Source organism: Pleurodeles waltl, chromosome 7, assembly GCF_031143425.1.
Source record: "Pleurodeles waltl isolate 20211129_DDA chromosome 7, aPleWal1.hap1.20221129, whole genome shotgun sequence".
NCBI classification, from domain to species: Eukaryota; Metazoa; Chordata; class Amphibia; order Caudata; family Salamandridae; genus Pleurodeles; species Pleurodeles waltl.
In genome coordinates this window covers 1,046,994,371-1,047,018,866 of record NC_090446.1, presented here as the reverse complement: position 1 = coordinate 1,047,018,866, position 24,496 = coordinate 1,046,994,371, and the positions used below count along the sequence as shown (strand labels likewise).

Sequence of the window (24,496 nt, the reverse complement as noted above, 5' to 3'; positions counted from 1 at the left end):
AAACCCATGAACGCTTCAACAGTAGTGTTACAAGCTTAAGCTCCATCCACTGGGAGGAAATGTCCAGGACAGAACGTATGAATCACTCACAAATGAAAATTCCATTCATAACGCCACAAAAAAGTAAACTTCCAAAGTATTTCCAGTTTACAGATGAGCATATGAGTCACGGAGTTTGGGCGCAAGCGGCCAAAAGCACTGTGAGAAATGTAAAGTGAAAAACCAAACATATGAATTCAGGCCCAGTACTTGATTGGTCAGGCACGCTGGTTAATCCCACAGAGTTCTGGGAGCTGTGTAAAGCTCAATCAAGCAAAGCAGCTATATGTCAGTGTTTTTTTCTCTTAAGGCTAAAACATCCAAGACAAATTACAATAGTTGCAGAAAATGTCATAACAATAGCAAAAACTCACAGCGCCAGTTCATGACAGATTCAGGGAGCATGGCTTTACTTGCTATAAGAACTCGTGAGCTTTAAGCGAACAACGACACTTTAAACCTCAGGCGAATAAAATTGTTGATACTGCTTTCTGATGCTATAAGTAGGAAAATTAGAGACAACTTACTGTGTATTCTGGTTTGAATGTTGATGAAGGAGAGAGAGAGAGAGAGAAAAGATTAAATTACTATGCGAAAGAATTGCAGGAAAACATAAATACTGAATGTTTGGAATAAGCTCATCACAAATGCATTTGATCATTAAAACATTAAACTAGGTATATGATGACAATCAACAAAATAATCTCAAGGTTGGCGCTACAAATGAGACATACTGAATTTCAGGTGCTTAGTTTTGTTTTTGAATGAGCTCTCGCTCCTGAAAAAATGAAACCCTTCGTATCAGAAATGGATTATAGCGCAAATGTGCAAGCCAAGGTCACCTCCCACATGGATTGCTGCAATGCTGTGCTCAGCAGGCTATCCGGCGTCACGCTGGGTCCCTTGAGACGCATCACAGAAGCTGTGGCCTGTCTCCGCTATGCCAAGTGTCACTTCACTAATCTGGGGCGATATTAATGCATCCCACGAATTTCCTCGCATTACCGCAAAGTCCCAGGAAGCTCATGCTATTGCTTTGTCAGGGTAAAAATGGTGCTAACCCTGCTGTCACGGTCCGTGGCCCCTTGCGAGCTGCCGGCGCTGCTCGCCATGCACCACTGCACACACCCCAGACGACCGCACGACTACCCCCACCAGAAGTGACAGGGGAACAGCAGCAGCTCGAGGCCGGTGCAAGCCGGGGGTGAACGGTGATCCCAAGGGTGGCAGCGGTCAGTTGGCGCAACCCAAGACAACTGGGGGAAAGGACAGGAGAAGGCAGGTCGTTGGCGGGGGCCAGGATGACAGGGACGAGGACACAGGGGACTGGGCACAGTCGTCAGCGCACTCTGGTCCAGGGAGGAGTGTTAGTTTAGCATTTATCAAGTTTGCAGTTTCTATTCTTCATCATTAGTGTAGGGTTCCACTAACTCTTGAGTGGCGGACAAGGCTGAGGCTAGTTGACAGACCCTGCAGGGAGGGATGAGTTAAGCTGGTCAGAGTTTCTGTCACAAGCATGGGTAGGCCTTGAGAGGCCCGGAGAGGAAGCAGCTGTCGGGATGACTGCCCGCTCACCACCTGAGGGAAGAGTAGAGTGTAGTCACGGAGTGGGGCCATGAAGAAGATGGGAGTTGCCACGTGAAGGCAGGCCAGTGGTGGTACTGCCTCACTGATGTTGGTGTCGGGCGAGGGCTGTGAGCCACCAGCAACTGCGGTCCAGGGCCAGAAGGCATGCACCAAAAAACAGAGGCTGACTTCTAGTGCAGGAGGTGCCTCCTGGGGGAGCTGCCATTACGCAGGGGTGGGATAACCTTGTGGACCCCAGCAGTTGGTGTGGTGCTGGTGGCACTAGAGCTCTTACTTTGTGAAGTGAGCTCACAAGCCAGCAATGATGATGTTAACTGCGATGAAGTGCCTGCTACAGCAGCTATGTATAAAGGTTGGGGAACATTAAAAGTGACAGTCCTTCGGTTGATGACAGTAAGACACACCCTCATGTGGATCCATTTCAAGGTAGCATGTTTATAAAAGGTAGAAGTGAACAAGATGGCACTGTGGCAGAGGGAACGGAACATGCACTACTTGGGGGATCATGAAGAGGCAGCACACACACAAAGCTGGCATTGCATGGAGGGGGCATGCACATATGGTGTGGCAGGAGAGAATTTTAACAAGCATTTGTAATGCAATAGATCTTGCATTGGTGAGAGGTGGAGATATTGGCATTGTAGATTAAAGACTAAAGACTTGATATAAAGAAACAGTAGGTTGACCCACCCATTATTAATTAAATAAAGAGAACCACATTTCTTGATGTTGAGGTGGTGATTTTTTTAATACAGCAAGAGCATATCTTCCAATGGGTAAATACAGCAATATTGATCCAATTTTTTTTTTATACAAGAGATTTCATTAAGCAACCGACACGCGTTTCACCCCTTACACAGCTATAAACCTAGGGCTTTCGCAAGGTTCTTATTTTAAGCAGTAGAAAATGATCCTCTTACGTCATTCCATAGCATCATTCAGTTCAGGAAGCAACTTAAGACACAACCTTTCATGCAGCATTACCACCCCACAAGATAAGAACCCTACCTACATCCTAGCTCACTGTAAGCAATTTAAAACAAATATTCCTGCCTTTTTCAGTTTTTCAGCAATCTGTTGTTCTGTAGCTAGGTTCCCATTACATATATTTATATATATATATATATTTATATATATATATATATATATATATATATATATATATATATATATATATATATATATATAGTTTGCACTGTAGCATGGAGCATGGTTGCTTTTGAGTGATTGCAGAGCATGAAGTGGAAGCTATTTGCAGATACAGCAAAATGATATGAGGAAGAATCAGCCAAAATAGAAGTGCCTCCAGTCCTTTACCCCAATCCCCTCTCCATGCTGAATGGCAGCTGAAGGGAATTGAAAAGAAAGATGGGAATGGCGTTTTCCCCTTGGAGATAAAGCATCTGTCTCAAACAATAAGAATGGAAATGGTAGTCATCGTTGACAAAATGTTCCCTTTTGAGGTCTGAAGGGTGCAATAAAACAGAGATCACCACCTTCTCTGCAGATACAGTCCATAAGTGCCTGGCCTCTGAGATGGAGGCCCTTAGGCTTTGGGAAGGGGCTAAGAGCAGTGGTGTCAGTCTGCGTCTTCAGTCAGGATACAGACTTTTCTGGTGCCATCCTTATTCCCTAACCCCCTCAACCCTCATCACCTTCATCCCTAGAACGGACCACAACTAAGTGAATAACCTGTCTTACAGTGGGAGCACCCAAGGGAGAGGGGCGTAGAGAACAGATGTAGCATAGAGGAGTAAAGATCCACCACTGGGGGGTGGCAGGGACTGCAGCAGTGGTGGCCCGAGCAGAGATGCCTGCCCCAAACAACTGGGGGACTCTGCACCACAGATCTACTCTCCCTCTCTGCTCCATCTTGGTTAAAATACCCTCTCCAGGAAAATAAATCAAGTCCACCCCGTACCCTCTCCCATTCTGTCTTGTCCTGCCATTACTTGATTTTCCTTAACACCCTGCATACCACCCTCTTCATCCAACACTTTCTCTTTAAACTGTTGCCTCTCCCTACTCGAAATCCAGTTGCTCATTGGAATTCCGGCAAGGGTGTATGGCAGCCACCCACTTTAAGTGAGAATGGGACCAGCATAGGTCACAGGCAGTAGACACCCCTACCTGTTACTCATCTGTGGTCTCATCTGGAGGACTTTGTTCTTGAGCTAAATTATGTTTAATGTATGTTTCTTTTCCTTGAGGAAGGCATATGAATGTCTGTTCTGGAGGACATTTTTTGGGATACTGAGCTTTTCACATTTGGTGGTGTTACCAAGTACTGTTGTCTCTGAAATACCACACGTGCCTCTGTTGATGTTGATTATGAAATCCAATAAAGATACAGCTATCCAAAAATAATGTTATGTGCTTTACGATGCCTCTGCTCAAAGCTTAATAGAATTCTTGGCAGTGGGTAAGGAATACATTTCTATGCACACTCATCAGGCTTCCCCATAACGGTGTGAATGTAAAGACCAATTTCTGGAAATACTGCCTTGAACGGCAGAGTGATCAGTTTAGGTTCCTATCCATTCAGCTTTGTCGGGTAACCCTGGTGCTCGGTGGAAGAGGTATTGTAAAGAAAATGTGCATAGTTGTGAATTTCTTTTGGGAATATCTATTTGTATCTTTACATCAAGTTGACAGGGTTGGCTAAGCACTTTTCAAAAATGTAAGCTTAGTAAAAATTAATAAATAAAAGTGCATATTAACTACCAAATATTCTACATCAAATTATTAAATGACTGTGGGTTGGAAGAATTCGAAATATATTTCAATTTGCGATGTTAAGGTATTTAACTGATAATCCTGTGCTGCATAACTCAGGGACATGTAATCTGAGGCATGGAAATAAGGCGTCAAAACTAGAAAAAAAAGACATTGCTCGGTTCTCTTAGGATGCTTGCAGTACCCAAGCAATGGCAAAAAGAAGGGGAGGAGATGTGGCCTAATAGACTGGACTGCAGATTATGGACCTGTGGAACATGGTCACTACTGGGCTGATTTAGAGTTTGGTCTAGAGGGTACTAAGTTGCAACCGCAATGGTGTACTCTCTCCCCAAAACCAGAGGTCCGCCTGTCTGATTTACAGATGGGCAGACATTAAAAATGTCAGAGATGGAGACTATTCTGTCTTCACCACTGACATATTCCTCCGATGGCCCGAAGGAGTAAGGGCTATGGAATGTTTGGCCATTTGACCATTTTCCTGATTTAGAGGGGGCAGTCAAATGGCCAGTTTTCACTGCCCTAGCAACACAAAAAGACGATAGATGGAATGTTGAACACTGTCAAACATTCACCCCAGTCACAGATCTGGGTTAAATCCATTGTTTTTTTTTTTTGCTCACCACGCCACCCCAGTTTGGACCCAGCCATATGCAAAACAGTCTTGACCATGCTCCCCATGGGAACAGTCCAGCCTCAACTGCCAGGGCAGGTCCTCCCTGGACCGGAAACAAGCATTGTGGGATGGTTTCTGGGTATCACTCTCATCAGCAAGGCTAGCTTGAAACCAGTGACTGGCGATGCCCAGATGTGGTCCTGGTATCACTGTGCCACTGGATACAGGTCAACCTAGTTGATGAGGGATGATACCAAAACCGGTCCCAGGATGCTTGTTTCCAGTCTGGGGAGAACCTGACCAAGCACACTTAGTGCGAGAAATGTAGAAAAAACAGATGATGGACGGATAGCTGGACAATGGCAAATATTCACCACCAGTCAGCAATCTGGGCCTAAAGTAATCATTTTTTTCCCCACCATGCCCAGACATGGGTCCTGAGCTCATTGTGCCACTGGATTCAAGCTAGCCTGGCTGATGAATGGTGATACCCCAAAACCGGTCCCAGGATGATTGTTTCCAGTCCAGGGAGGACCTGGCCTGACAGTTCGAGCTGATTCAAGACTGATTTGCATATGGCTGTGTTCAAACTGGGCTCGCATGGTGGGCAAAAGAACAATGGATTTAGGACCAGATCTCTGACTGGGGGGTGAATGTTTGACATTTTTCATCATTTTGTCCATCATCGGTTCTTTTTGCAGTTTCCACTGCCTGTCACCGTCAGGTAAAACCTGGCAGTAAATGGTGGTGAAAACTGAAAAAAGCCCCACACCCTACAAGAAAACACATGGTGATGGTTCCTGCCAATGTTAAGAGAAGTCTGGTGGGTGGGCGGAAATCTTGAAATTCAGAGTACAGTTACTCCATCAGGTTGAAAGGCTGACAGAGTATTAAATAACACACTCTAAAATCTAAATTAGGGCTTAATCTTTGTATATGTGCGAAATGAAAATTATCTGCCCTTGTGCAATGTAATCTGGTGCTTCTGTAAAACGTTCCAATAACCTTGGGCTGCGTTTGCGCTATATAAAACTCCAAAAACATAAATTACAAAATAAAGAGATGCTGCCCTTACAGCTTGGACCTTTGATTTTACAGGGCATTTGATAACACTCATTTAAAGACAATGCCAGGCTGCTGTCTAAGCGTGGATTGTAAACTGTAAGCAGAAAATAAAATGACAAAGAACCGTGCTTCCAATAGCACAGAGCCAGTACAACTGCAGGCAGCTTGGAAAACTACCAAAGGTCACTGACAGGATGAATGAAAATCAAATGCTGCAAGATACATGAAACACGAAAATGCATAATTTAGTCCAGGCCTAACTACGAACAGGAATGACAAAACTACACTAACGATTAACGTCAGCACCAGACTGTCTTGCAAGCAACCTCATGCCATCAAGTCATTAACCACTGAAGCATGGCAAGGAACTGAAGGAACTAAAACAGAAAGAAAATGGAAAAGTTCACAACCAAAGATTTTCTAAAATTTAAGAGGGGTTTTAAAATATAACCTGGGTTATAATCGCAATTTAAACTCGTGAGCGTTCCTTGGGGATGTTGCCTAAAACACTGAAAAGTAGTGTATCTATTTAAACACTATACACTCACTAGCATAAGATAACATGCCGTGGAACTCATTCCGATTTTTAGAAGTCTGCCTGCTTCCTTCCCTAAAAATGTTTAAACCACTACCGGGAGATAAATGGAAGTCAAACTTTTGTTGAGGTGCTAGCCATAATTTCCATATGGTAATATATACCATTGACAAAATGATCCTCAAGCGGGTTGCACATTATATATTACGTTCCAGCAGCATTACGTTGTAAGCCATTATAAATAAATCTTTCGAAAAATGTAAAGAAAGCCTTTAACTTCAGAGATATGGCTTCCACATACCTTTGCATCTGTTACTACGGCCCTCTTGCCTGGGCTATCAAATTTCAAGAAAAACAATTTTCATTAATTTGAATAACAAGCAAAAAACTACTGGTTTTAGCGCGGTTACCAAAAAAAGAAAGAATTCACCAACCTGTGGGGAATGCTGGAGGAGGGAGGGCAAAAGAAAAAATAGTGGGTGGCGCAGGAGAATTGTGCAGAAATTGTAGAGTCTAGCTAAGGTTCACTGGAGGAACGAAGATGCCAAAAATCAGCAGTAAACAGGTAGGAAGTGGGTGGCTGACCAGAAGAGGCGAGAAGAGCAGGCTTAGTCTGAAGAGACTCGAGTCCCACAGCGGAGGTGAGAGAACCAGGAATCCTGTGGCGGCCAGGAAGGCAATGGGTTATCAGGTCTAGACATTAGGTAGTGGTAGGACGGAACTGGATGAGAGGCAGGCTCGCGTTATCACGAGGAGACAAGCTACTCTAAGGCACCATTTATATAACTTCTAGCTGAGAGTCTGGTGCTTGGACTGAGGCCACGGGGACTGCGGAGGGCGAGTTGCTTTGAATATCGAAGATCACCTGGGTTTATCAGTTAGTGCCAGATCCCGTATGTACAGGTGGCACCAGCAGGTGATTCAGTGGTCATCCACAAAAATGTACCAGTTAAACCTAAACAAAAACCTATATACATAATAAGCATACTGGCTTGTAATTATATGCTAGAACAAGGCAAAGACATCAAAACGGTAGCACGTATCCGCTCCTTGTGGAGAGGTTGGAACACAATGTTGGAAAGCTGAAATGTTCCTCATAATAAATAACTGAGCAGTTCAACTTGAGAAGATGGGTTAACCACCAGACAATTAAAAATATGACAAACCGACTGAGCCACGCCAAATTAAGTGACGTGGTTTGGTGCACCCTATCCCCCGAGGAGCAGTGCCTTTAAAGAGATGAAGACACCTTAAGAACCGAAGGGCAAGTACCTAATTTGTAAAGAAATAGGCACCAGGGCCCCTGTCAAGAGACTACTGCAGCTTGCACCACCCATAGCGCTACTAATGACAATGTAGGCATTTTATACATTAAAAATTACTAATGCTTGCCACCCAAGCTATTTTTAATGTATATAGATGTATTAAACAACTGCTGTGTTCATCACAAAATTGGACAAGCACCGCCACCATGTAACTGGCTGTCATAAGTACCGGTGTTAACAATTAAGTGCCAGTGCTGAACACAGGAAAACACCGGCTCAAATAAAGCACTGAGAAGGACTACCGGAGTTGAAGTTAAGTCCACTAAAGTAAAGTCAATCACCAAGAGCAAAACTTTCAATTTACAAGATAATCTGAGGAAAATCTGGGTAAATCAGCTACATAAGAAACTAAAAAAGTGTATCTTCATTGCACTGAAGAGAAGGTACTGCAATTTTAGCTGTAAGATGGATTCTAAACATCCAGAAGAACAGCTGCCAACGAATGCCAGTCTTACAAGCTGCCTACAAGATTTTCAGTGCAAATGGGCAGAGACCTTCATGGCTCAATACTGATGTAGTCTAATTTGAAGTAGAGTCCCTCTTTTTACAGAAGTCATCAAAATATGACAGTTTGTGTCCTATGTTAATGAAAACACTAATGGTTTAAACACAGAAGATGCACTGACAATTTAAATGTGCATTAGTTCACATTGCAGAGTTTGACTTAGCTGGTATTTGAATTAAATCACATGTTAGAGGGATTAAACTGATGTTATAGTGTAATTTAGACTCTAAATTACCAGAATGTATTGAAACAATATTGAATTTCTATTGATTACTGGTTTAAAAAATGCATGCAAAAATTAAAGAAATGTACTTCTTTGTTATATCTAATGTAATGCATAACCAAAGCTTTCTCGTTTAAAATGTAATGTATTACTCATATTAATGAATTATTATTAATGTTAAATTCACAAGTGTGCATATTACATCTTTTTTATTAAAACATAATAATTGAATGTATTGCTATAATTCTCATGAGTTAGCCTAAGTGAGGCCTTTTAAGCTTGAATTTCGTGACTTTGCAGGAAATATTGATTCATTTTTAACTTGAGTTTTCTTTCACATTTCGTTCCCATGAGAAGACCAGATTTTGGTGATAGATTCTATTGTTTACCCATAGATTGTATTGTAGTGTACTTGATAGCAGGACATTGTGGAACATGGGTAGACAATGTATACAATTGTTTCAAACTTATGTGGAGTCACACAGATGGGAGATGTTCCCCTGACAGACCTGGGAAAGGATGTAGATGTTTCAAGTTGGAGTTGTGTGATCAACTTCTATTGGGTGATGCCCCTTCAACCTAAATTGGACTGATACTTTTGACGAATCAGAATGCTTTGTGAACTTTAATTTCAATGATTAGATGGACTTTAGGGAGATTCTTTCAGACTTCCGACTCAGATGCTTTGCGGAAGAAAAGTCCCGGTATGATTTGCCCCTTGGAGAGGTATCACCCTCTCTCCCTTCGCCCTTTGAGATGCTCTGCCGAGATTTAGAGAATCCTTCGTAAACCATTTACAGAAGATTCTTGATCGAGCTTCTGACATGCTGATGCTTTCCCTTTTTACATATCTTTTGTCCACCTTAGTACCTTAGTTAGTCACCTACATTCCGAGACTAACTTTTTCCAGATTATTTTTGTCTTTTTTGTGCTTTTAGTCTTTTGCCTCCATGTGTTTCACCCCACACGTGTTTCCTTGAGTTGGTTAGTTGTAGGGTTTTCCCGTGCCCAGCCTAAATTATGACTCTGATAAATTGAATTAACTGATGATTGCTAATCCAGAGCAACACCTTATTTCTGTATCAGACATATTCTTGCTGATGATATGAAATGTCCTTCTTTAATGCTTAATATTAGTAATGATAGTTCGTCTGAACTTATTTTGTCGCTGTGGGCAACCCTTGGTGATTATGTATCTTTATAACTTGGTCTTGCGAATTGTCTACATGACTTTGAGCTTGAGTTTGTACAAAATCCCTTAACTTTATTTTCAACTGGAGTTTTCCTTCTGTGAACACATTAGGTCATTGTTTTTAAAACTAATTGGGTTTGTATTGAGATTCTGTTAGTGGGTCTACCACACCACTTACTGGGTCCAAAGATTCATCTACGTCGAAGGGCACTGATTCCGGCGAAGGATGAAAATGCTTCAACAGTTCTGGTAGCAGAGAATGGTGTGTCCCATAAGGGGTGGGAACCATTTTTATGTAGTGTCAGGGAGTCCTTTCGATTGCCTGGTCTAAAGATTGCTCACCCCAACTTCTGTCCCATGGTTCGTTCCGAACAGTGATGAAGTTCCAGTGTCATACCTACAAGTTACAGATGTGTGAGTATTAGTAGGGTTTTGCAATTGCATTGCTTTTGGTCTGAAGATTGCGATGAAGTGTGATGCTGTGAAGTGTTTTGTAGAGTCGTCGTACTCAGTGATTGTGGTGCTGTTCGCTCACAAATGTCTATGGTTGCTGTCATTGACGGGTCTGTCATGGCCTACGATCGTTGGATAACGCACAAGTGTGGGAGAAACTTGGTTAATTTAGAGTCTGCAGTAAGGTACTTGTCATGAGATGTTGTTGACAGTGCCAATCGTTTTTCCTTGAGTGAGTGTGAGTTAGTGTCTGTTATTAAGTGAATCCTGAGTGCACATGGAGGATCTGTATCAAGCGGAGTAAGAATTGCTTGTCAAGTTTCACTCGTTGTATAATTGTGAAAGCCACAGTCAGAGAGTGTACACCAGTACAGCTTTAAGGGGTTTGAGTTTCTACCTGTAGTGTGCAGACCAGTTGTTGGTTTTTGCTCGCAATATTTTGCACTAAGTGTGTGTGAGCGATAGTGTGAGAGACAATTGCAAAGCAACTGCACTGCTGATGTAAGTGACTGTGATGTCATTCTGTGCCGTGCTGATGTAGGTGGTTTGGTGTGAAGCTGCGCTAGTATTGGTGGACAGTGCTGCATTGCTATTGTTTGAAAACGTCAAGAGCAAAGGATTGAAGTTACTTCCTGATTCGATCAAAATTCTTGTAATGGCATTTGACTGAACATTAAGTTTTTTTAAGGCATTTAAAAGAGTGTTAAGAATAGATGTATTTATTCCGGTTAGGGAACTCCAGGTTATATTGTGTCATCTACTAAAGGTCTTCATGCACGTACTTGGCTTGAACAATGGTGCAAGACAACTGAAAAAGAAGGCACTTTAGCTTTTCCCCAATATGGAACATTTAATTTGAGAACTTTAGACATTTTAAGGCAAATAATTTATGAAATGAGACCACCTCCAAGACCTGTACAATTGAAGCCCTTAGTATGTGGGAACTTGTTGCCCATGAAAAAATGTCACCTAAATATGAGAATAGAATGCCAAAAGCAATTATGACGCTTTGGAGAGCAGATATATTAGATGGAGTCATAATGTTTTTAGTTATCTCATAGGAAGGTGATGAAAGCACAAAAACAAAGACCGAAAAGAAATCAGAAAAGGCAGAACAGACAGCAGAAGTTGAGAATAAAAAGACAGTAACATATGGCAGTGATTCAGATGATGAGTTTGTAAATCAGATACTGATGAATCGTCTGCCTCCATATCATTCAGTAGAGGTGGGAGTAAAACGTGAAGCAGCATAAAATGTATCCCTGAATGTGCCAACTGCTCCAGTTGCACAGACCCTGAGCCAGATAGTACCACAAACCTTGCAGCCACTCTGGATCCCATCAAAAAGGCTTAGTCTTGCCAAACAAAGAGAAACCAAATAGAACAAATGGGAAAAAGTGAAGGAATGGAACCATAGCAAAGGGCCACGCAGTGCTAAACAAGGTACCGAGTTGTGATAGCAGGTGGACATTGCAAGCACCCCTCCCAAACAGGCAAACATGTAGCAAAGTTAACTCAGGAAGATCAGTCAAATAGGTTATGGCCCTGAAATCTACTGGCATAGTCAGTTTACACTAAAAGAAAAACGTGATTCCCTGAATGCAGGGAAGGTCAGTTGTGGAAGGATACAAGTCAACCAAACAGAACACTGAGAATGAAATTCTCCTGTGTGGGGCAAATATATGAACAGGGAAGAAAGCTATTGAATCTGAAGCGGAGAAGTGAGATCGACAACGAAGCCAACCAATCATGAATAAGGGGCTGACTCAACACCCCCTCTATATATACTAGAAACAGTAGGTCTAGCCAATGACATCTAAAGCTGTCTGTGAAGGAGACTTAAAAATAAAATCCTTTGATAAATAGGAGATCAAATACACAATTATGCAAGCATATTAGCTTTTGTTTCTGGTCTCTGCTGTCTAGTCAAGTCCATCACCTCTCTTGCATGACAGGCAGATATAAACGCAGCCCGCAAACATCTAGGGCATATAAAGCTACTTCTTTAGGAAAGACTGTACTAAGATAAAATACTAGCAGAATAATCTTAACAAGCCTGAGAAATTTGGAGAAAAATCTTTAGGGATAAACTCTGGACCCAGAAAAGAGCCATGCTATCCAAATAGACACAAAGGTAGGGAGCCTGAGAAACCAAAGATCCGAAATTCCCTAATTTCTTGGTCGAGGAGATAGCCACCAAAAAAAGATTGTAAAGATTAGAAACTAAGGAAACCTTGTCTAAAGGTTCAAATAGTGGGTCTCTGAAGCTCATACAAAACCAGAGTGCTGGATGAGAATTTCCTCTACCTGGCAGCCAGGCCAAATAAAAACCCTTCAATAGACAGGTAGCAAGATTCTGCACAGAGTGAACCCCACATCAGGTATGCTAAAAGCTCTCCATCGGGTTCCCCACGTGAAAGGCAATAATCTCCAGACAAATCCCTCTTGAAATAATTCAAAGAGTAATCCCAAAGTAATATATTCTTCCCTCTACAGGGTACTTTGAAAGGGGCCAAATGAAGATTATAAGCAACACATATTCTAGACCTCCTAGATGCTTGAATTACAGAAGCTCTAACCTAAGGAACACACAGATGTAAACATAATAGTTCAACTGCCACACTGCATTCTCAGTACAGATGACTGTGACAGAGGTGAAGAACAAAGAGGAGGTGGGCACAGTGGAAGAATCCACTCTTGTTAAAGATAGCTGATGGAAGATTGAGAAACAGGACTTCAGGGGCTAGAAGGTGACCATGAATATGATCTTGTAATGGCATCTCAGACAAGCTAGAAGTCTCAAAATGACCAAAAGAGGGTAAAGGCAGATATAAACCCCTCTATGCCATCTACAAATTAGGTCAATTACCTCCAGGACTCTCCTCCTGAAATTTCAACCAGAAAACAGTGAAAAGAACATTGGTTTTAGGGGCCAAAAGGCCCACTACCAGGTTGCTTAATGTTCCGCATATCTGACGGAGCACAGCTCACGAGAGAGAAAAAAAACACCACAGGTGAGGGGAATACTTAGCTAAGAGAATCCACTTTCACATTGTTAACCTTCCTCATGTTGGCTGATGGCAATGGTAATAGGTGGGCCTCTGCTCAATCTAGGATCCATACCACAATCTCCTCAGTGAGTGCGCTCTTAATAGTTCACATAGGCTTTGGTTTTCGGGTTGTCTGTTCTTAGGATCACAGACATGCCCTGAACTAAGTGAACAATGTTCCTTAGGCTCCTTCCAGTTGCGGGAATGCACCAGTTGCTTCTTCCACAAACCTTAAGCGAAGAGAGACCACAGGTTAGCATCCCAAATCAGTACATGGTCAGAATGATTGGTCATAAAGGGCCCAAGGGAAATCCTCTAAGTGAGCTTGAATCATCCACTGTTGATGTTCCTGTGCAATTTCCAGAGTCACTTAAATCTTGAGCCTGTGAAGGTGAGAGGCTTCATCAAACCAATTGAGAATGTATCTTGATACTGAACCTAAGTGAAAACACACTGCACAACAGAGACCACGGAAGCCTAGAAGAGAAGCAAAGGAAGAAGTATAAAATAAATAATTTTTAAGAAGGAAGGAACTATTCAGTGCTTACTAAAGCAGGGGAAGTAACTCTATGTCTCCTTGGATCCATATTCAACTTTGAGTCCCAGGCCCAGCTCTGCCTATGCTTTTGCATTACTCTTGCTCCTGTCTTATCCTTGCTTTTACCATGTTTTTTGAGTGCCTTCTCCTTGCTTTTCCCTCGTTCTCACTTCCTTCTCCTTGCTTTTTCCTCAGTTTTTGGTGTGCCTTCTCCTTGCTTTCCCTTTGTTTTCACTGCTTTCTCCTTGCCTTCCTCCATTTATGTACCTTTCTTTGCTTTTATCCCCATTTTTGCCTCTCCTTGCTTCTTCCTGGTTTCACTGGTTTCTCCTTGCTTTTCCCCCTTTTTTTCCATAGTGTGCCTTCTCCTTGCTTTTCCCTTGTTTTTGCTACATTCTCCTTGCTCTTGCCCTTGTTTTTTGTGTGCTTTCTCCTTGCTTTTCCTTCTTTCTCACTACTTTCTCCTTGCTTTCCCCCCCATTTTCCCCTCTTTTTCACTGCTTTCTCCTTGCCTTTTCCCCTATTTTTTGTGTGCCTTCTCCTTGCTTTTCCCTCGTTTTCACTGCTTTCTCCGGGACCTGCAAGCACCTGGATACCTTTTGGGGGATTAGCCGTGCTCTACAAATCCCGATTGATTGATTGAATGAGTTGGAGCTGACTGGAGAGCTGGCAAGAAAGGTCAAGGTCATGTTGATTCTACAAGACCAGTCCAGGGGTAACAATGCTACTCCCACATCTGTCTGGAATCAAACCCCATATGCTGAAGGACCTGTGCTAGATTCAATATGCTTTCTACAAGATGAAGAAGAAGCTCAAAGAGAACAGGAGACTGTGGACCAACTCCACATCCTCCACAGACTGGCATCTTGCCAGTCAATGTGTCAGCCAGTCATTAAAATATGTATGCTGGACTAACCCCTTGTTATGCAATAAACTACCACCGGAGCCAGCACATTTTAAAAGTCTCTCAGGACGATTCAGTCCGAAAGGTGGGACCTCGAACCAGAAATGAAGGTTCCACCTCATTGTCTGGATGGTAAACCACAGGACTACATGATGACATTGTCAAACTAGGACATGAAGGTGTTCTCAAAATCCAGAGCAGCCAAAAGGTTTCCTAGCAAGACCAAAGTAATAGTCATCTAAAGAGTGCCCATATTGAAGTGGTAGCCTTTACAAACAGCTTAAAATTCTTTAGTCTGATGATGAAGCAAAACCCTTCTGCGATCTTTGGGATAAAAAGACAGGACAGTAAACTCCTCTTCCTTAGTGACAGGAACAAAGGCATGCTTGTCCAGTAGGTCCTGGATTCCTGACATCAGAGCCTCCTACTGAGTGAGGCCAAGAAGTCAGAAACACACCATAATCTGGGGGCAACATAAAAGAATGTGATCCTTTAACACTCTTGAATGATGTTTAAGGCCCAGTCAAATGACACAACTTGTATCCGCTTGTATAAAAATAATTTGAGCCTTCCCCAAGCTTCAGTATAGCTATTACACTGAAAAATCGTTCACCTTGTGATAGAAAGCTGAAAGTTGGTACACACATTCGTCTTTATAATAGTAATCATATAAGAGCAAGACCCCAAGTGTATCTTCCCTATGACGTCATATTGTCTAATCGAAATCCAAGACGGCTGACAAATATAAAAAAAAAAATTTCCATCTTCTTATTTGCGTCAAATTTGGCACAAAATTTAACATCTACACGTCAGTGCATGTTATGTGCCTACTCATTTTGGATCCAGACTAAAGTCATAAATATAAATCCAAAATGGCCGCCAAAATCATGAAGAAAAGTTTAAAATCCAAATCTGTTATAAATTTAGTGTAAATATTCATACTTATCAACATGTATCAATACTTATTAATATGTGTTATATATTAATAACTACCTTTCTTTTGTTTCAGCTTCAACACGTGCTCTGTAATGCCGAAAATGAGTAGCAAGTCGAAACAACACCTTACTGCAACACATCGACAACCAATGGTCAAGCTGTCCAGCAAAAGGTTGTTGCAACAAATTGGTTCATCTGTGTTCTCTGTCAGAAAAGCACTTCAGAAAGACTCAATAGCTCAGCAAATGCTACACGCAAATGTAGCATTGGTAACATGTAACATGGTATTAAGCATCCTGTGCATGCATATCACTCATAGCCAATGTTGCAATAAGGGATGTATCTTGAACTAACTCGGCATTCTGATGAACATTAGCATCCACATCACCTGTTTTTGCTTTATGCATTACAGATGTATCTGATTTGTTGCAAAATAAATATTCTTTTCTTCCAGGAATTTGATTTGGTACTGGAATTGCCAAACGTGTTTTCACTGGCTGCCATATAGATCCGCATCGCTAGGTTTTCTTTTCTGAGCCCGTTGCAGTTTAGTTTGTCACACTTGTTAAAACACGATTTATGCCACACTGCATTGTTAGTCCCTAATGTCTGCTCAATACCAGAACGATCATTAAGCAGTTCTAGTTGGATATTTATAGGTAAGCATTCCAATTCTTTACATTTCTTCAGGTTATGGTCTAAAACACTATATTCAGACCAATAATGTTTGTGTGTAGCATTTGCTGGGCTAATAAGTCTTTCTGAAGTGCTTTCATTACAAAGATGACAGATGGACTAAATTGTTGCAACATCATCATCGTGCTGAAAAGCTTGACCACTGGTTGTTGGTGGTGCAATAAAGTATTGTTTCGAAATGCTACTCATTTTCATGCATTACAGAAAATGTGTTGAAGCTGAAAACAAAAGAAAGGTACATATTAATATACAGTACATATTAATACATGTTGATACATGTCAATAAGTATGAATTTTACACTAAATGTATAACAGACTTTAATTTTTACGTTTTTTCAATATTTTGGTAGCCATTTTGAATTTATATTTAGATTTGGCGGATGTGCACAACTCATCCAGTAAAATGTCACTCACAGTTCAAGAGAGACAATGACTGTAGTTGGGTGAACCAATGCCCCGTGCAATATGCTGTGATGGGTAGAAGGAAAATGTGAATGATATTTGAACAGACCAATGGATGAAGAGGCTTACCCAGAGATCCTCTATATATGTACGAACATATGTATATATTTTTTACTTATTTTTTTATTCCGTGAGGCTGGCTAGACAAAGCAGTCTGTCTCTAAGCCACACTGATTAAAAAGAATGCTTGAATATATCTGCCAGTTGGGCAGTTTAAGATTATTTAAAAGAATTGGACTGATAAGCCTAGGTTTAAACCCATGAATTTTTCACCTAACTTTCAAGCAGTTATAGCACCCCTTCTAGATTCTGAGGAACAACCATGCGGTAATACTGCCCCGGAAATATGTTGTTACTGCATCTTGCAGTTTTTCTTTGAGGTGATATTAAAGCTCAATGCCTAGTTGTAGAGGTCAGAATGAGCCACAAAGTGTTACAGCTCTTACCACATTCAATTTTCATTTATGCTGCCCCTGTTCCCCTTTCTCCACGTTTTACCTGGTGACATCTGCACAGTGAAAAATCTCAGGAGTGAGAAACTACAACACATCTCAGTACACCGCGCTGGGGTACAAACAGTTTTGCATTTGACTCTGTAAATTCCTCACAACTTAGAATGAAAGCCTAGTTTGGGGTACTTCTAGAGCGTTTAAGCAACTGCAACTGAAAATACTCCCCACTCCAGAGTGTTGTGCAGAAGAGGAGCATACAGAACAGATAGTAAAGACGCAGTAGTAAGGGCTTAAACACAGATGCACTGAGAGCAGTCTCGTCACTTGTCGGCACAGTGAGTACACTTAAGTGATATCTCGTTATTGTAAGGGCTGGAGAAGGGGCTTCTTCCAGAAATAGAGAGCCCATATAAAGTTGAGCATATAAATGTTAGCCTTTGGATATTCTTGTGCTTTTGGAGTTCAGTGTCCTTGTTGTGCAGCATTGTGATGTCTAACTGCGGTGTCCAAAAAGCAATACATGACAAAAAGTCGGCTAACTAATGTAGGTTCCTCAGAATTGATGTTCGAGGAGATTATGATCTCCGCCACGTGGGTTACACCTCTTGATACACCTCATAGCCTATCAAAGATCACTCCGTGAATTCATGCTTTTAGGCTTAAGAACTCATTTCTGATGCCAAATTTGGAATATGTTTTAAGGACATATTCAAGCAATGGGTGTTTTTTTGAAACACAATCAAAGGCATCTACTATCTATAGTGCATTTGGGAGCTATCGCGAGCCCTTATTTTAATGATCACAACTAGCCCAAGTGGCAAAGAACACAGGTGAATAGTATGTATTGTGCTTACCTGTGATTGTATATGGGTAATAGTTCCAGGCCTTCTCCGTCACATAAAATATTTTTGGAACAACTGCTCTAGCCCAGCTAGGTAGTTTGCTGTGAAGAAAACACAAGCAGAACAACACTGTCATTACACATCTGGTTAGCTTAGATTGTTAAAACTGTTAGACAGGTACATTTTTATATTCACATTTTCTTAGATGTGCTCTTCCTGGCTAATTAAATTAGGAGGTTCCACGACCTCCGGGTCTGAGACAGGGTGTGTAAAACTACCTAAAGGTCTGAAACAAAGAAACAACAACTGACGCCTGAGTGACCTGGAGCAAACCCAAGCATCCAAACATTAGTGCATCACAGGAGGGTTAAAGACATGCCTGAGACATTGGATAATTCAATTTATCAGGGAGCTTACACTGCTGAAACTAAGTGTGATTTGCGTACCTGCCCTAAAGCCTGATAGTGTGAGCTTGAGTCCTTAATGCAGTTGTGGACAGGAATGTAGCCCCGGAAAAAACTTGGCCCTCTTCTGCTCCATCTAGGTCTCTTGACGGGTTCTGAACTACTTGAAACTTCCTGGGTTACCCAGATCGCTCAATTCAGGGCCTCAAAGAATTTGAGGCCACCAACAACCAGGAGTCACTGCAGCCTTTGGACAGGACATCACCTCTCTGATTCCTCTCCAACAACAACCCTTTACAAGCCAGTGGATCCCCTTACCGGGTAGGGAGTCCCTGTTCTAAATTTAGGTGGGGAGACTGGAGTTCACAATGACCTCCAAAGGGTCTCAAATTTAGTGAGCTTTTCGATGCAAACCACTAAAAAGGACATTACAAATTAGAATAAAAGTCAGGCAGGCTAAGGTATATTTGTTGCAGGTCGTTTTCAACCTTGTCAATCATTGGTAGGATCTCCCTTTGCAAAGAACCATGGCTTAAACTGTTGAATAGTGGTAATATGGCTTAATGTATTTTGATGAATGTTGAATTAAAGTATTCTTTGGGAGGCAGGTACTCCTGGACCGAGAATGCTGGAATATGTACATTCTTACTTGTATATGTTCAATAAAAATCCCTGCACCTGCTTGCTGTCATGGAATACCTTAGAAGAATTCCGGTAATAAAAGAAACCTCAGAGTGACCATGAAAGATTCTCAAGCCACAGCCAGATGTATAACAGCTGCATGGTCTTTGCTTCTAACCACCACATAACTGTCTGGGACCTCACCTTTGTCTGAGAAGGTGCTTATACCTTCTGTTTTTCTGTGATGGATTATTGTATCCTTCCCTTTTATCTGTCCAACATTTCTCTACATTAGTGTCGGGGGATGTCCAGGGTGAGTCTGGATGCTGCATTCTGGACTCTGTAGTCTTAATTGAAGTTTCTTGGTGATGCCTGCATAGAGTGCGTTGCAATAGTCCAGTTTGCTAGTGATGAGTGCATGTGTGACTGTTCCTCGTGCTGGGGGGAATCCGCTTGAAAATCTTCTGCAGGAGTTGGAAGGTGTGAAAGCATGACGAAGAGATGGTGTTGACTTGGCAGGACATCGATAGAGAGGAGTCCAGGATGATGCCCAGGTTGCGGCATGGTCTGTGGGGGTGGGGGCATTACCCATAGCAGTGGGCCACTAGGAGTTGTTCCAGGCAGAAGAGGTGGAGCCGACCATGAGGATCTCGGTCTTGTCCGAGTTGAGCTTGAGGCAGCTGGCCTCCATCCAGGCAGCGACTGCTCTCATCCTGTTGTAGAAATTCTTCTTGGCTTGAGCAGAATCCTCTGACAGGGAGAGGATCAGTTGGGTGTCGTCAGGATAGGAGATTATGATTAACCTGTGTCGTTTGGTGAGCTTGGCAAGCAGGCCATGTAGAAGTTGAAAAGCGTCGGGCTGAGTGAAGATCCTTGGGGCACCCCGCAGCAAGTGTCTTTAGGTTCTGACGTCAACAGCAGTAGTTTGATACTCTGTGTTCTTCTGGTGAGGAAGGACCTGATCCAATCCAGGGCTTTGTCTCGGACACTGGCTTCGTGCAGCCTGTCGCAGAGGGTGGGAAACGGTGTCAAATGCAGTGGAGAGGTTGAGGAGGATGAGTGTGGTCGTGCCTCTGCGGTCCAGTATGATGCGTACACTTCTGGATAACCAGAGCACCCAGCCACTCTGCTGGCTAACAGTGCGCCCACTATACTTGAAACACTCATACATTCCCTTGTGGATGGCCCAGAGTATGCAATTGCTTCCCGACAGCTTCTGTTAGTCAGCAGAGTGGCTGAGTGCTCTGGTTAGCCAGAAGTGCGAGGCACTCTGGTGATACTTTTCAGATTTCTTGGAGATGCACAGTGAATATAAAGTCCTTGACACAAACTGTGAATTCTCCAAGTGTTTTATCAACCTTCTTTTGAAGCCCAGTGGGTGTTTCAAAACATCTAAATCAGGGACAGGTTCCTCCGATATTGTAAGGCTTTCCTTGCTTGTGGTCTTTGAGGAGGGCAAAAGTGGTACAAATCGTTTATTCACTGTACTGGAATGCACTGGGCTGTGACGCTGGGTCTAAGTGAGACCATGGATCAAACGTAGAATTTCGAAATTTAATGAACAGTTGCTGCATCTCCTGTGCAGTATTGAGTAATTTCCAGTCTAACTGAAAGCAGATTAAAGTGACCAACTCTAACCATGGGAGATTAAATATAGCTTTGCATTCTATATTAGACTAAACTACTAAACAAAAAAGTTATGAGTATGGGCTTCAGAACTATTATTTCTAGTGTCAGTTCAAAAAAGACGGCTATGTCCTGAATCCATTGCAGTTTATAAAATTACACTTTCATAAGCTGTTACACCATTTGAAGAACGTTTGCCTCAATGCAGCTATTTTAAAGTTTCATCTCATCTGTACATTATGACAAACGAACTCACATTTTTAATTCACCCTCCTAATAAGCTTGACCTGCATACAACCTCAAATTTGCTTGCAAATCTGCATTTGTTATTCCTGCTTTTTTTCTCTGTTGTTAATGCCAATATTTCCAATATCCTTTCCTAAAAATACAGTAAGTACTCTCTCTCTCTCTCCTTCCAAGTTCTTTGAGGTTGAAGCAAATCTGCTATACAACCTGTTTCAATAAAACACATTTTCATTGCATTAAGACTCGCTGTTCTCCTCAGTGGTTCTGGAGCTAGACTGGCATAAATGTCAATCTTGTGGCCATCAACATGTTAACCCTCCCATTCTTTGCACACCCTTCAGGATATATTCTGTCTTTCTCGTCTCAGACTTTCGTCGTCAAGGTTGGCTCACACTTTACATTTGGATCCTCTAAAAGCATCTTCATCCTGTAGTATCTTTTCACCCACACTGGGTATGTTGACACTTCTAGGCCCATCAGTGTAAACAATCCACTGTGCTGCAAATGTCTGAAGGTCTCGAACTCTCTTCCCAGCAACGTAATGCACATCTCTTTGTGTAGGATTCCAGGGGTATGTAAGTGGAGGAGTGTCTTGTTCTAGTTACTCAAGGCATCCATCGTTTTAACGGCCAATCTAGGGTGCCCAGTGTGAGGATGTAGCCTTGCAGTATTTTCTTTTAGACTCCAATGCTACTATTTATTTAGTTGTTTCTTACATGTGATTTATGACACATGCCTTCTATTTATCCCAAGGCCACCAGCACTAGGTGATGAGTTTAAGCAGATGGTCCAGGGACTAATTGTTCCTCTAGCCTCAGAATACTCTTATGGGCTCTGCCTTTTTGCTTCTGTTTTCTCTCTTTGGAGCCCCTCATCGGGCATTTTAAACTTTTGGGTACTGATTTTTCAAAAGTTCGGAGCAGGTTCTTCTTTTAGTTTGCTCCTCCATGTCTACTGTACTGTCTCCACTAAGGGTGCCCAATCCCTCATTCACCACAAACAATGTGGGGATTCCTTTGTTTTCCTTGTACACTGATGTTAGCCAGGTACCAACGGGGACCAGCTCGCTCCACCACTTGTCCCCACCTTCTGGCATTCCTCAAAATTGTAGCACCATTTGCAGGCGGCATAGGCTAAACACTAAACTGTGGACTTTCACGATTCAGCTGAAGACGCATCCTTGCACCCTTGAAGAAGCACTGGGCTTGAGGAAAGCTCACTATTGCATGGTTCCTGCAGCATGGAGTGGATGTTTACATTCTGTTCCTGCCACTGCCTGCAAGCACCTCAAGACAATGAAAGGAAAGGCACTCTGGTGCTATCCCTGAGTGATGTGAATCTTTCAGGGCTCTTCTTTCATTGAGCTGCTTATATGTGGGATTTCAGTTTATGTTGCCTTCGTTATATGTTAATATAGATAAAGTGGACATGGTGGAGATCACAGCTTATTTGACACTCTCTTTTTGTCCTTTCTGGCATGAGCGCTGTTGTTATTGTTTTGGTGCCTGTTATTATTCACAAAATTAATTAAAATATTCAAACAAAAAAGTCAACGGTATAGTTGATACCCCAACCACACTCAAAGGGCGTCCTTTTGAGAAACATTTTTTAAGGTGCAGCCAAGTTGTAAACAAGTTTAGGCCACAGTCTGGAACGACCGGAAGTTCAGAATTAATTGTAGCATAAGCATTAGGATGGTAAAGATGCCGACTACCTAGCTGAGCAGTTTACTCACCCATTAGAGGTGCAGCAGAGCCGGACATCCTGACTTTTCATTGAACCCCTTGTAGGGTTGGCGATGTCTCCAAATAAGGGTTCGCCATAGAGGAGATATTCTCTTTGGTCAGCCATTATTTCAGACTTCTAGCAATTACATAGGGTCAATTTAGCAACACCCAGTGTAGATGCATTTGTTTAGACAATTTCTATCCACCCGTATCGCCCGAGCGTCGCATGTGCCACTGTCGGGCTGCTAGCCTACGCACAACATATACTTTACAGCCTGTTTGCAGCCCTGGTGTACACGGCGGAACATGAACACAATGCCCACCCGAGCGATACGGAAGTCATGGAAAGTAAATAATGCATCAGGTGTGGACGGGGACTGTCAGCGGCGGCTGAGGCAGAAGCCAAGGCTCAGGACACAGAAGTGCCAATTAAATCCAGCACCTGTGAACCCCAGGCACTGGGGCTGCTAGTCTAATACTGCTTGGCAGAATACAAGTATAGCCAACAATTACATATTTTTTCCTACTGCATTTGCAATGCTGTCATCTACTTGGGCGCCTATAACCAATGCAAACATGTAAGTGCTCAGCTGCTTACACATTTTCCTCTTGTCCCGTGCGCAAAATACCTTTGGAAAATCCAAATTTTTGCAATAAAAAAAGACGTTTAGGCTGACAATGCCTCTCACGCATTACTTTTCCGTTTCTTATTCCGTCTCAAATTGTAAAATTTCAAACGGTCGTTTAAATAAGACCAATCAGTCAAATCTTTTACTGCGTGTGCAATGCAACTACTCAAACACTTTTTGTTGAGGAGTTATTCAAATCGCCTGACAAATAACACATACAGGTTGTTTACATTTTTGACTTAGTATAATTGTTTAAAAAGATAATTACACTATAACAAATGACTAGTTTAGAGACGTTTTTCATCTTAAATACATGTCTCTGTAGGAATTCGGATTGTCAAGGGAGTCACGCGGCAGATCTGATTATGCTGTGGGTTAGTGCCCTCAAGGCCCGCACAATATAGTCCTTAATTGGCAAACCTCATGTCTTTGAGCAACCATCAGATCAGCCTTGGTAGCTGGGAACAGGCAGCACTGCCCTCCTCTGAGAAATGTGCAAGAACCAACACAAAACAACACCACGCTTAAGAAAATAAATAAATGGAAAGGTCTAAACCAGTTTAGATAAAAGGAGGCGCTATTATTAAGTAAAGTGTCAAAGAAGTAGGAACTCTGTTATGGGCACCAACGATTATGGGAAAACCTAGTTATAACGTGAGCTTTACACCTGGAAATTATAACCACCATTTGAAGACAGGCATTTATCAGCAAGAGGTGGCAGGATCTGAGTGCAGGTGACTTCCAGCTGCACAAAACATTAGATTTTAGTGCGCTTGTAGAACAGATCTATGTGGTAGCTTCTTGTTAACATTTAAGCGAACATTTACCACTAATAATAGTATATTAGTAGAATTTGATTCTGGAGTGGAGGGGCAAGAGAGTGAATAGGGCAATCAGGCAGTACCCAATGTAGTCCTGGCCCCCTTGCTGTACCTCCGTAAAAAAAAAAAAAGTGTTGCCAGAGATTTTTATTTTTGATTTGTGTTTTTGAGTCATTAGAGATGTCATTTGCTTGGGTAGACACTGCTAATCCAGGCCGTGTTTTTATGGGTAGCATTTTTAAAAATGGCAGATGTGTTGCAGTGAT

The 24,496-nt window shown here is 42.1% G+C and overlaps 1 protein-coding gene and 1 long non-coding RNA gene across 2 annotated transcripts in view; one reads left to right on the top strand and one right to left on the bottom strand.

The window, feature by feature from the left end:
• The window catches only part of PITPNC1 (phosphatidylinositol transfer protein cytoplasmic 1), an 864,322-nt gene that overhangs the window by 351,448 nt on the left and 488,378 nt on the right, over positions 1 to 24,496 (bottom strand). Inside the window, exons 3-4 of the mRNA XM_069199903.1 lie at positions 18,169 to 18,257; positions 567 to 574 (exon numbers count right to left, since the gene is read on the bottom strand). Coding sequence (XP_069056004.1) covers positions 567 to 574; positions 18,169 to 18,257 — 97 coding nt within the window. The remainder of the gene's footprint in view (positions 1 to 566; positions 575 to 18,168; positions 18,258 to 24,496) is intronic.
• LOC138245892 (uncharacterized) overlaps positions 1 to 24,496 on the top strand; it is a 253,384-nt gene that overhangs the window by 56,077 nt on the left and 172,811 nt on the right. The gene's annotated exons all lie outside the window — the stretch shown is intronic.